Raw genomic sequence first — 13,736 nt, 5'->3', positions numbered from 1 at the left:
AACAAGTGACGCTCTACACCCTTAAATTAAAACGTTGCCCCTTAATATTACGTGGGGACTGTTCAGAGGAAGACCAATTATTTTATATTACTTGCCCTGCAGTAGTTTTTGAAATTTGAGCTCGTCCAGTTGAGGTGGGAAGTGTTTAGGTGCCAGGTGGACGGTGACTGCTCCAAAGCGGTCCACCTTGCCGATGTTCACTAGAGACGCTTGCACCGAACCGGAGCGGTAACTTGGGAAGAAAAGGGCTCCGGGTCCCCGTGCGCCCGGACTGCGCCCCCGCAGCCCGCGCCCAACGCGGCGGAAGGGGGCAGCGGCACTCGCCCATGCACGGAGTCCCGGGAGCAGCATGGCCCTGCCGCTCACTACACACCGGCCAGCAGGAGAATGAACTGTTACCGCATTTCACCCAGTTAAAGCCCCGAAAGACTTGCTGGCACTACTGGCAAGTTGTGTTAATGACCAGAAAGACGCATTATGGAAACGGTGCCTGACCCTAGTATCTCAGTACGTTGTTGTTCCCCCCCCCCCCCCCGATTCCTTTTCGCTCCCGCCCCCATTCTTAGTGCTTTTTTAAATTCCCTGTTATAATAGTTGGTATTTGTGCACTTGGAAGTCAAAACTTCCGAACTGAAAATGACATTTTAGCAAATTGCTTCATCATTTTCTGAATGTAGGTTTGGCAGAAAACCTGCCCACTGTTGGGCCAGAGATAAGTGGAACAGCGAATCTTCTAAACAGTCTGGACTTTTACAATCAGTGATCTCCTGTTCAGCATAAAAGTATGAAAGTGCAGTGTATAACGATTGTTTTGATCATTTTTAAAAATACCTTCAAATACACGATTTTGATGATCAGATGAGAATTTCTTTGCAAGACAAATTCTAAATAAGCATTCAGAATCAATGAAGCTATATCAGATTAAAAGAATATTACCACTCCTAACCCATGGATACACATTTTCCAGTTAGGTATCAATAACAATGTCATTGTATTGCAAAAGATACTGGTATTTTAATCTAATTCAGCCAGAAAGTTCTTAGATGGAAAAGCTTGGAAAAAGTAATGGACGCAGCCCAGTCAATCACAGATAAAGTCCTCTGCACCATTGAGCACATCTACAAGAGTGCTGTCACAGGAAAGCAGCATCCATCATCAAGGACCCCACCTCCCTGTCAGAAAATATAGAAGATGCTTCAAAGGTTCATTTTATTGTCAAAGTATCATGTACAATACAACACTGATATTTATCTTCCCCAGACAGCCATTAAACACAAAAATACCATGGGTGTTGATGAAAGACAGCAACTCTCCCCAGCACAAAAAAAAGTAAACAAAACTCAGACCCCAAAATATCACCCCCCCCACAGAAAAAAGACAGCAGCAATAACAATCCCTGACCCCATCACTTGCAGAAAAAAGCAACAACAATCCCTAACTCACCCCCCTTACTCACAAAATAAAACAGCAACAGTAGCATCAAAACCCCCAATCCCCTCTTACACACGAAAAATTTACAGATCACACACCCACCAATCATCCACAGGAAAGAAAACATTGATAAAGTACAGTCCAATAATCACATCGCAGAACATCAGAAACACCTTTTCCAAGGCTTGATCCAAAACCAGAGCAGAGGGGATGATGTGGTAATCTACAATGACTTTAATGTTAGACTGCAGAATAGCAAGCCACCACAAAACAAGAGCAAACAGATACAAAATACCACAGGCAACAAGGTAACCAAAGGCTAGAAGCAGCTGGCTGGCCCAACGGGTGAACAAGGACTGTGGATGAAACCTGGGTTTAAATAGGCTGCAGGTGACGAGTTGGAAGCGAGTGGCAGGTGACTCCTGTTATCTGGGTGGAGGCTGAGGTGCCTGTCTGTGCATGCCTAACACATTCAGGCCAAGCTACCATCAGGAAGGAGGAACAGGAACTTTAGGTCTCACACCACTAGTTTCAGAAACAGTTATTACCCCCTTAGACATTGAGCTCCTGAACTAGAGAGAATAACTTCACTCACCCCAACACTAAACTTATTCCTCAACCTCCGCATCTCATGTTCTCTATATTTATTTATTTGTATTTGTTCAGTTTGTTTTGCACTTGAATGTCTTTGTGTGTAATTTTTCATTGGTTCCATTGTACTTACTGTGAATGCTCACAAGAAAATGGTGACATGTATTGCACTTTGATTGCAAGTTTACTTTCTACTTTGTAGATTCAGTGTAGTGTTGAGAGTCCAGGCACACATGTATTTCTCAAACTACATACAAATCACACTATTCAGACATTGAATTGTCTCCTGTTTGTGGAAGTTTGCACTGCGTAATTTATTTGGCACTCTTCTAGTTTTATAACACTTCATAGGTTGCGGATTCTGAGTCATTATAAAAGCAATGCACTTTCAGCATTTCTGATTTGAATTACATATCTTGAAAATAATTTCATTAGAATTCATTATTGGTAAATGTATGAAGACGTATTCCTGAAAACGGAGGGGAAAAAACGAAGTGTTGAATACGTATGAAGACGAAGCACTCCAGAAAATGGAGAGAAACAGTGCTGAATAAGATAAGATTTCTGCTACGGATGAGCATTGAATTAAATAAAACTGGCTCTCCGCTGGAGGACGCCTCTTTGTCATTGATTACGGTAGGTCGGGCTGCCCTTTCCCCTTTCACAGGGGAAGTGCAACGTCAGTGCCGCGGCGCCGCATGGAAACAGCGTTCCGTTGCTGAGGATCACGTTGCCCTGTTTACACCATGTCCTCGAAAAAGAAAGCCAAGTCCAAGCCGGTGCGGGACCAGGGCGCCTCGCCCAGGGCTGGGCTGGACTGTTGGCCGTCGCCGGTGAAGTCCCCTGGTGCCCCCAGTCCGGGGGCTAAGCTGGACGGTGTGGAGACCGAGACGCAGTCCTGCCTTGTACTGACTGTCTCTGACACCATAGACAAAGGTACGGACAGCTGTTGTGAGGATGCATTAGTAACCGGTATACCAACATTTTAGCTTTCAGTGTATTTTTTTTTTCAAAACCTTTCCACGATTGAAAGGAAACGGCACGACAAATTAGCAGTGGAGGTTGACATACGTAAACATATTTGCCCTGTAAATGATCGGTTCCTTCCAATTTAGGTAATACATGAAGTGATCAGATTCTCGGACTATGCGTACACCGCGGGAATCGTTTTAAAGTAATTGTTAAAAGGGTTGTAAGAGAGGTAGTGGAGTTAGGAGTCTGGAATTCATCGGATGCAACAATCGGCGTTGTCAAACATTGCAAGAGGCCCTCCATGTCGACAATGTTGACAGAGGCAGACACCCTCATGTTCTAACAGAACTTGAAGATCTGCGACTTGCGGTGCAATCTATACAGTATAAGGAGGTAGGCTAACTGGTTAGCTCAATTTTAACCGGTGTAGTCACAGTGAGTAAAATGCTCTCATTCTACATAGTAAGTTGTGGTATGTGGATTTTGTGGTGGTTTCAATCAAACAGTAAACGATTTATGTTGTTCTAATGACAACACTTCTAACCTGCTGACTGTTCATAGTGTTTTCTGTACTTTTTAGTTGAAACCTAATTGAAGGTTGTGCAAACTTCAATAAAGAGCTCCTCTCTGATCTTGTAATACATTAGATGAGTATTCAAGGTAATTTTGATAAAAGCTCCGAATAATGGCCATGGATCTAAAACAATACAGGTATATTTCTTTACCATAGAGTTTGCTCCAGGTAATAAAGTTACCTGCATGACTTCTGTTGACTAGAGCAAACTAAGGCTCTGATGCCATCCATGGTCAAATGCCACCTTTACATGAAGGATAATCATTTTCATCTTGCCCCATTTGTACAGGGCTGAGGTTCGGTCTGGAGCCAAGGGGAACCCAAACTGAGCAGCAGAGAGTAAATGCTGCTTGCTGGTCCCGCCTCTGTTTTGCTGAATGATGGAAAAGCAGTTAGCAGGACTGAATATTTACATCATCAGGATGTAATCACATTTAAAAATTGGACACCTTTATAAGGTTAAAGGGAACATTTTTTTTCAAATAGCCTGGAATGTACCACCTGATGGTATGGTTGAAGCTAGTTCATTCAGTGCTGTTGAAGAAAGTGAATTCATGGTTAGAAGAGAGAATCAAAATTCAAACCTGGGGGAAACAGGTGGAGAATACAACTAATTGGAGCATTCATACAAAAAGCTGTAACATACCTGATGGACAAAATGGTATCTGTCTTGTATTGTGCTGCAAAAAAATGTATTACTTTAAATAGGGACCAATTTAATTTGCTTAACAATTAAACAGGCCAGATAGACCCCACTTAAATCATAGCTGGGCAAGACTGATAGAATCGTGGCACTTTTAAACTTAAATAGTTTTACATTAACTCTACTTTATTATGTACAAGATTTCAGGTAAAAACTGGAAAATGCAAGTATTCATCATGGTTTTGTTGATTTCCTTGTAGCTGATGAGAAGGTACCAAGGGCTTGTCGAAGATGTCTTGCTCAAATGGGTCTTAACAACATGAAACAGGCAAATATCTGCATTGGCCGACCGATCCTCCTCACCAGCGCTGCTGGCAGACAGGAAGTAAGTGTTTACCAAAACAGTCTTATTGGGTTACAGAAAGTTCTCAGGAGTGAAGTATGTTTTCATTTCCCCATTAGTTACTTCTGTCTCCAAGAATTGCAATGTAGTAAAAAAAATCATCTTCAAGTTTTCCCATCACTATTCTGACTCAGGTATGCATTGTAGTTCCTTCATAATTGCGAAGTTTGTATCCTGGGACTTCTTAATTATTGACACATAATCTCCTCAAAGGCTTGAGTTCCTAAGGCACATTAATGCTGTAAGCTTGTCGTGAGTATAGGTGTGCAGAGTCCAGCTCTTTTCAGCCTCTTCAGAAAGCTGAAGCATTGGTGAGCTTTCCTGTTTGTATAGAATGTGTTCTGGGACCACGAGAGGTTGACCACAAGCTGTGTACTCCCAGGAGTTTGAAACTGCTCCCAGCTTCCACTGCTATGCCACCGACATAAAGAGGAGTGTGGGTGGTGCGAGTTCCCCTGAAGTTGATTACCATCTCATTTGTCTCGATGTCGAGGAAGAGGTTATTTGCCTGGCACCAGGCCTCAAGCTCTTCCCCCTCGACTCTGTAGATTGTCTCATCATAGTTGGTGATAAGCCCCACCACGGTCGTGTCGTTAGCGAACTTGACAATGTGATTACTTGGGTGTTTGGCTGTGCTGTCATGTGTGAGCAGAGTGTACAGCAATGGGCACACCCCAAAGCCCTGGGGCATCCGTGTTGAGGATGATAGGGAGGGAGGAGCGGTTGTGCATCTTGACTGTCTGAGCCCAACTCTGCTCTACCCCTTTGGATGACTAAACTGCTTCAATCATTCAGTCAATATCCTGGTGAACAGTTTCTTCACCCTCTCTGAAGCCTCTACATTCTGCCTATAGTGTGGCTGCATACAATACTCCAAATATGTCCTAACTGAAGTTTTACACAGTTGCAACAGGACTTCCCAACTTTTACACTCAGTGCCCTGACTGATGAACGCAAGTATATGCTGCACCTTCTTAATTTCCCTGTCCACTTGTGTTCCACTTTCAGGGAGCTATGGACGTGCAAGGCAAGATCTCTCTGTACCTCAATGGTCCTAAAGCTTCTGCCTTTTACTGTATATTTCCCTCTTGCATTTGACTTCCCTCCTTTCATTAGTCCACCCTTCTCCATCCAAATTTATAACTGCGGTTATATCCTGCTGTTTTTTGACAATTTTGCTCACTGTCTGCAAGTTCATCAATTTTTGAGTCATCCTAAAACTTAATAATCAGACTCCTCATGTTTTTCATCCAAATCATTACTTATACCGTATTACAAGTAACAGATCCCAGGACTGATGTTTGTGAACATCACTGTTGCTGGATCTCCATCAAAACAAGCACTCATTCACCATTACAGTTCTTGCTGGTCTTTGTGTAGTGATCATGGGGAGACAAATAGTAAAATCAAATCAGGTAAAATTCTTCAGTGTATCCTGTAATATTTTGTGTAAATCAGAGATTGAGGTGGTGGAGATAGGGTACAATGGTCAGATCTGATGAATCAAAATAGTGTTCCTGGATGATATTTGTATAGAACAAAACAGTATAGTACAGTACAGACTCCGAAGCCCACGATATTGTGCTGACCTGTTTCTTAAATCGTCTTATGTCTGCAGCTGTATAGTTGAAGGTCTGAGCATATTTGGCTATTATTAATCTGAGCTTTATCGATAACAACAGGACATGGTGCTAATACCTAGCAGTGATTGTTCAGTAGAATTATGTCAGGACTCAGGTGCTGTGATGCCATTTGAAGTCTGGAAAATTCACTTGATTTACCTGAAAACATAACAGCTGCAGATATTGGTAATTAGAAATAAAATTAGAAAATCTCGATATACTTAAAAGATCATGCAGCATTTGATGATCTTTCTTCGGAACTTTCTCGATAGGAGGTTAATGCAGGTTATTGGTTGCCTGTTATTAATCAGCTCAAACATATGATATCCAGGACTTGTACTACAAGTTGAAATGTTTTGTTAATGGTCAAGAGTTGTCAATCAACTTTTAGAAATGATGGGACAAATTATTAATGAAGCAGTTGAAGGAATGCTTCTCTGGACAACCCTTTATTGGGTCCACAGCAATTCATCTCAGGTAGTAACAAATGATCATAATAATTAAATTATGGATTGAGGGATTTGGTGATTCATCATCTTGAATATTAACTGATAGCCAACTATAGATACAGATACACAACTGTGAGCATAAAGATCTATCCTTTCACATCCAACTAGATCTGCCTTTCCTGTAATTTGAGATAATCTTCTGGGATCCTCCCTTTATGTTGCAATGATAGGATGATATGCATTGTCTTCCTTGTCACTGTTTAGTATGTTACTGTATAGTTGATCAAATGTATAGAGCTTCTAGTTTGCAGGCTAACTTTTTTTTTCCTTAGGTTTGTACAGCATGGCCTGTTCAAAGCTTTCCAGGGGGTAAGATAGGGTTGAATAGAATCACCCAGAAGAATCTAAAGATCAAAGTGAATGATGCCATTACAGTTGAGCCACTGCTTGGTCCAGTACTACAGGCAGAGGAATTACAAGTAGCTCTGAGGTTTGTATTTGGTAGATTCTTTGTTGGCCACTTAAAGAATTGTAACCAGTGAATAAAAAATTTCTTGCTATATGACTTAAGAGTAAAAAGAGAAAATCTTAGAAATACTTGACAGATCAAGAAAACAATTATGGGGAGAAAAGCGGTTAACATTTAATTAAACCTCCTGAAAGTTCATCAAACTGAAATATTAACTGCTTTTCTCTCACCACAGATATTGCCTAACCTGCTATTTCCAGCATCTATTGTTATTTCAGATTTTCAGCTTTTTTAATATTTGCTTTTGTATATAACATCAGATTTGCTTTATTTTTCAACATGTGTACTATAGTAAGAAATGTACTAATAAATTTTCATTAACTCTGCTTTTGCTCAGATGAAATGAGCTTTTAATACCTACTAGTGACACTATTTATGTGCACTTGATGAACTTATTATGATACCAAGTCTTGTACCCTAGTGTGTAGAGTTGGTGGGTAATATTTTGACCCTAGTTGAAGGAATAAACAAATGTCAAAGGAATAAAAACCAATAATGTAATATTTTTATTAATTAATCTGCTGTGGCATATCTTTGTTGAAAATATTTATCACTTGTTCTTGCACATCAGCCCACATTGTTTTAAGTTATAACGGGATTGCTTATTTCAGAGAAGAAGATGAACCCTTCAACAAAGAAGAATTATCTGACTTCTTGATAAGGAATATGGGTAAGGAGATTCTGATTTCTGAATGCTGTCTTTACACACAGAATCGCAGATCATGGCACAGGAGGCTTTATATCTCCTACAGTCTGCATCGGCTCAGTGGATAAAAAAGCCCAGCTTGTCACCCTCCCCTTACCATTGCCTTGCAATTTCTTCCAAGCGCAGTCTGCCCCAAACATTATAAAGCCTCAGCATATTCTAGTCCTCTCAAAATGAAGGCTAACATTGCATTTACCTTCCTTACCACTAACTCAACCTGCAAGTAAACATGGAGAGATTTGTGCGCAAAGAATCCCAAGTCCCTTTGCACCTCTGATTTTTGAGTTTTCTCCTCATTTAGAAAATAGTCTTTGCCTTTATTACTTCTACCAAAGTGCATGACCATACACTTTCCTACATTATATTTGATCTGCCACTTCTTTGCTCATTCTCCCAATCTGTCCAAGTCCTTCTGCAGACTCCCTATTTCTTCAACACTACCTGCACCTCCACCTATCATTGTATCATCTGCAAATTTAGCAACAAAGCTATCAATTCCGTCATCCAAATCGTTGACATAAAACGTGAAAGGAAGCAGTCTCAATACTGACCCCTGCGGAATAGTACTCGTCACCGGCTGCTGACCAGAATATGTCCCCTTTCTTCCCACTCTTTGTCTCCTATCAGTCAGCCAATCTTCTGTCGATGCTAGTATCTTTCCTGTAGTAGCATGAGCTCTTGTTCAGCAGCCTTATGTGCGGCATCTTGTCAAAGGCATTCTGAAAATCCAAGTAAACAGCATCTACTGACTCTTTTGTCTATCCTGCTTGTTATTTCCACAAAGATTTTCAACAGATTTGTTGGGCAAGATTTCTCCTTAAGGAAACCATAGGGACTTAGGCCTACTTTATCATGTGCCTCCAAGCACCCAAAAATCCATACTTAATAAAGGATTCCAACAACTTCTCAACCACCGAGGTCAGGCTAACTGGCCTATCATTCCCATTCTATTACCTCCTTTTTTTAAGGAGTGGAGTGACATTTACAATTTTCTAGTCTTGTGGAACCATTCCAGAATCTTGTGATTCTTGAAAGGTTATTACTATTGCCTCCACAATTTCTTCAGCTACCTCATTTAAAACCCTGGTTCATAGTCCACCTGGCCCAGGTGAATTATCTACCTTCAGACCTTTCAGCTTCCCAGGCACCTTCTTCTTAGCAATAGCAACTGCAGTCACTTCTGCTCTCTGAAGTTCTCGAATTTCTGGCATACTGCTAGTGTCTTTCACGGTGAGGACTGATGCAAAATAATTATTAAGTTCATTTGCCATTTCTTTGTCTCATTATTACGTCTCCAGTGTCATTTTTTGGTGGTCCAGTATCCAATCTCTTTTTGGCCTTTCTTTTACTCCTTATATTCTGAAAGAACTTTTGATACCCTCTTTGGTATTTAGCAAGCTTACCTTCATATTTCATCTTTTCTCTGCTTATGATTTTTTTGTTGTCTTCTGTTTGTTTTTAAAAGCTTTCTTCTCTTGGGATTGAGCACCAACCTGATTTTCCTAATCTGCCTGAATTTTGAAATCCTATCAACTATCGTAACATTGCCCTTTTTACCTGCCTTTTCAATCTCAGGTTGTAATTTATATCCCTCATCATGGTTACTGTTCAGAGGCCTATATATAACTCCCATCAGTCACTTTACCCTCTGCAGTTTCTCGTCATTACCTACAAGGATATTACATATTATGATCCTCTGTCACCTCTTTTTAAGGATTTGATTTCGGTTTTTATCAACAGAGCCACCCCACCCACTCTCTCTATCTGCTTGTCCTTTTGATACAAGATGTATCCTTGGATGTTAAGCTCCCAACTGTGATATTCTTTCAGCCTCCATTCATTCGGTGATGTCCACAGCATCATACCTGCCAATCTCTAACTGCACTACAAGATCATTTACCTTATTCCGTGTACTGCACGCATTCAAATATAACACCTCCAATCTGGTATACGTCACCCTTTTCGATTTTGTCCCCATGATACACTTCAACTCATCCCACTGACTGCAAGTTTGCCCTATAACCTGCCTGTCCTTCTTCATAGTCTCGTAACACAATGCATCGACTTGTATACCAACTGCCCCATCCTCAGTCTTATCACTCCGGTTCCGATCTCCCTGCCAAATAGCTAAAACCCTTCATATTCCATCCCCAATAGCCCACTGTAAATTGTCTCCATTGTTTAGGTGAGTGGTAGAATCTGGGAGTGGTTTTGAGAACGAGGAAGAGATTTAAGGAAAAAGCATTAGTGTTTTAGTCCTTAATGTGGGCTCTGTTTCTGTTGTGTATGGCTCTATAACTTCACTCCTGTCTGAAAACAGCATTTCACTCCTACTCTTGATTTCCTGTAATAACCAATTTTCTTCATCCATTTCACTATTTGATTCATATAAGCTAGTTTACACCAGGCAAGGGATTTCACTTAATATAACTGACTACTGAATACTTAAGAGGTCCTGAAATAAGAAAGTAGGTGGTGTACACATTGTATGCAAGTTTCTGTTTCTAGACAGTTTAGGACACTTGCTATGGATTTTATTTTTACCTTCTTTTACTTTGTTTTTCATGTAGATGGGAAGATAGTGTTACCTGGCAACTTGCTGAACATTACTTTTTATGGTCGACTTTTTCATTTGATGGTGATGAAGGTAAAAGGAGTGAATGGCGTGGTTGCCGAAATGTCATTCAATGCCCCGTCCAGTGATACGAGTATGACTGAGGAATCCTTGCTTGAGAAATCTGTGCAAGAGAAGGATGCAATAGACTTATCGGCACATTTCAGCAGTTTGGCCATTGAAGTTGCTCAGGATAGAGACACTGGTGTAGCGTATTCATTTTCTCCTATGGCAGATTCTCAGACTGCACCAATTCAGAATTGTAACAATACCCTGGACAGTGGAAAATTACTGGAAGCAGGCAGTGGGATAATATGCTCTACAACAAGCAACAACGATGTTGTTGAGAAGTCTGAATCCATTCAGGAAGGAGTTGACAGATGTTCCTCTTCAGTGGAGGGCTTGATACTGATGCCTAACAGTTGCTTGAAAAGCAACAGAGATACTTTTTACTCCATTTCTCTCCTCACTCAGATTAAGTTCTTGCAGGGACAAAATGATGATGAACAGAACAAGGAAGAATACAAATCCAAAGTGACTTATGACATGATAGGAGGACTGGCCAGTCAACTGAAAATGATTAGAGAAATCATTGAATTACCCTTGAAGCAACCACAACTGTTCATGTCCTATGGTATAGTATTATAAAGTTTGATTAAAGTTTATCAATGTTAATTTGATGATCCAAGTCAGCTTTTGTTATGTCTTTCTAGGCAACAAAATCACTTAAAGGGTATTTACTTAAAAGTCTCTTCCACAGATTTTGTTTCAAATCTATTGAGCTGTAGCATGTTGAGAAATCCTTTCAGGAAGTACAGGGCTTCTGTGCAAATGCAGTGTAGTGCAGATCCTGGAGACTGAACTCCACTGGCAGCCTGTCCCATTATTTCTGTTCCACTGGACTCCTCAAGATGTTCAGCCGAGGACCATAAACCTACTGTAGTTTCACCCTGCATCCGAACACCCTCTCCCCCGCCACCCACCTACATAATACAAACACTGTCCTATTCCAAAGTAGATCGCCAGATCCCCATTTAATAATTAGTTTGTTTTTTGGGTAAATTTGTTTAGCAGAGTTCAATGGCTTAGGAAGACGCTGATTACCTATCTGCTTGTTTAGTTGAAACTTGAATGTAAGTGAATAGTAAGTGAACAAGATCAGAATTGTTGTTTTGCTATCTTATAACGTTTTCAAACCTGCAGGTATATACTGCTTCAGAAGATTGATACTGATTTTGACTTTGCTCTTTGATTTAACTGTGGACTTGACTTTGAGTTGTTGAATATTTTAAATGGCCTTGTCATCTGGAGTGTGACATTGTTTAGTGGGATGTTTGTGAGAATTAAGAGCCATTATTATAAGATAATGCCAAGAAACCCAATAGGGAATTCATGTTGTTGGGTTTAAACACTGGCAATCTTAAACATGAACAGCAGTTTTGGTGTTATCACTTGCTTTAATTTAACTATTATCTGAAATTTCACAGCAACACAAAAACAGAATTAACTTAATGCCAAATATGTATCCAAATATGCTGGAGCTCAGTAAATACTTTAGAAATCTCCAGTTAATTTTTCATTTTCAGCTAGGTTTAAAAATAAATAGGTGTATGAAACAAAGTTGTCTTGATGAAGGGGATGGAACCACCCAAGGCTTCTTTCCTCCTCGTGGTTTTGGACAGCGTGGACTGGAGTATCACTTTCTCTGATTTAAGGACTGTGGACCTGAAATGTATTAAATGCAACCACATAACTTCAGAACTGTTGGTTCATCTCCATCAAGTCTACTGGCAGAGTTGGTAGTGAAATTGTTAAAGGTGTACTACAAACTAGCGTGACTTGGGGGGGGGGGGAGGCAAACCAATCACTAAGGTTTACATTTAGAGGGATAGAGTTGAAACATAAGAAATTTTGTTAACCTCGATGGAACATTGGTTATACCACACTTTGTGTACACTTTTGGGCGCCATATTTTTTGAGAAAAGTATCTGTGTGGCATTAAAGGGAAGATTTAAAAAGATGATAGTAAAAATCCGGGAATGCGTTTCAGGAATTTGTTGAATGGCCCTTGTCTCTTGTCTTCAGAAGAAAGGAGTGACTAAGTAGAGGTTTTGAACTTCTAAAAAGGTTTTGTTGGGATAAACACGAGAGATTCTGCAGATGCTGGAAAACTTGAGCAATACATACATATGCCAAAGGATCTCGGCAAGTCGGGCAGCATCTATGGAGCAGAATAAACAGTTAAAGGACCTGATCCTGATCAAAGGCCTTGACCTGAAACTTAGACCGTTTATTACCCTCTATAGATGCTGCCTGACCTGCTGAGCTCCTCCAGCATTTTATGTTTATAGAGATAATACCTCAATGGGGAGAAAAGTGTTACCAAAGCACTTATTGTAAGTTGGTAACCAAGGAGTCCGATAACTAATTTGTACATTTATAATTGAGTAGAGTGGTGAGAATATAGAAGTCTCTTGCATAACAACCAGCTGTGGAGCATAGTATGCATTTAATGGGGTACTGGATAATCATTTGTGAGGAAATGGAGCGGTACTGGATGTGATTACTGGAGCGGTACTAACATTCTTGCAGGGAAGTTTGCTAGTGCTTCTTGGGGGGGGTTTAAACTAAATTTGCAGGGGGCGGGGAACCAGAATGTGAGAGAGGATAGCGAGAGGAAGAATAAAGGACAGGTGGGGACTACACGGTTCCGGAATATTAAGTGTGTAGTAGAGAAAGGTGAGGCAGAACAAGTGATAAGGAGGACACATGTACAGAGGGATGGTCTGATGGAACATGAAGTTAAATGTGTTGAAAGAATAAGTAAATTTAGGAAGGACAACAAAATTCTAGGGGCGTATAGCCTGATGGGAGCTCGAGGAGCTGCGTTAAGCACAATAGGCAGTGATTCAAACAGAGAGAGGAGAAATGGGCTAAAAATTCTATATCTGAATGCACGAAGTGTCAGAAATAAGGCGGATGAGCTTGAAGCTCAGGTGCGAATGGGTAACTATGATGTTGTTGGGATAACGGAGACATGGCTGCAGGGAGATCAGACTTGGGAAATGAATGTACAAGGGTATACGTGCTATCGTAGGGACAGAAATGTGGGCAGAGGGGGTGGGGTGGCCCTGTTGGTGAGGAATGAGATTCAGTCCTTTGCAAGGGGGGACATAGGGTCAGGAGAAGTAGAGTCTGTGTG

General features: G+C 40.7%; 2 protein-coding genes across 3 annotated transcripts in view; one reads left to right on the top strand and one right to left on the bottom strand.

Moving 5' to 3' along the window:
• The window catches only part of nudt6 (nudix (nucleoside diphosphate linked moiety X)-type motif 6), a 106,662-nt gene extending 106,250 nt beyond the window's left edge, over positions 1 to 412 (bottom strand). Inside the window, exon 1 of the mRNA XM_073042832.1 lies at positions 96 to 412. Within this exon, the coding sequence (XP_072898933.1) occupies positions 96 to 351 (256 nt within the window). The 5' untranslated portion in view covers positions 352 to 412. The remainder of the gene's footprint in view (positions 1 to 95) is intronic.
• A 2,289-nt stretch (positions 413 to 2,701) lies between these two features.
• Positions 2,702 to 13,736, top strand: part of afg2a (AFG2 AAA ATPase homolog A) — a 385,051-nt gene continuing 374,016 nt past the window's right edge. For both annotated transcript variants that reach the window (XM_073042831.1, XM_073042829.1), the window contains exons 1-5: positions 2,702 to 2,958; positions 4,472 to 4,596; positions 7,018 to 7,175; positions 7,826 to 7,884; positions 10,491 to 11,168. In XM_073042831.1, coding sequence (XP_072898932.1) covers positions 2,769 to 2,958; positions 4,472 to 4,596; positions 7,018 to 7,175; positions 7,826 to 7,884; positions 10,491 to 11,168 — 1,210 coding nt within the window. In that variant the 5' untranslated portion in view covers positions 2,702 to 2,768. The remainder of the gene's footprint in view (positions 2,959 to 4,471; positions 4,597 to 7,017; positions 7,176 to 7,825; positions 7,885 to 10,490; positions 11,169 to 13,736) is intronic.

This window comes from Hemitrygon akajei, chromosome 4 (assembly GCF_048418815.1).
Source record: "Hemitrygon akajei chromosome 4, sHemAka1.3, whole genome shotgun sequence".
In the NCBI taxonomy this organism is placed as follows: Eukaryota; Metazoa; Chordata; class Chondrichthyes; order Myliobatiformes; family Dasyatidae; genus Hemitrygon; species Hemitrygon akajei.
Note: the sequence above shows the minus strand (reverse complement) of the source record. Positions and strands in the feature narration are given on the sequence as shown.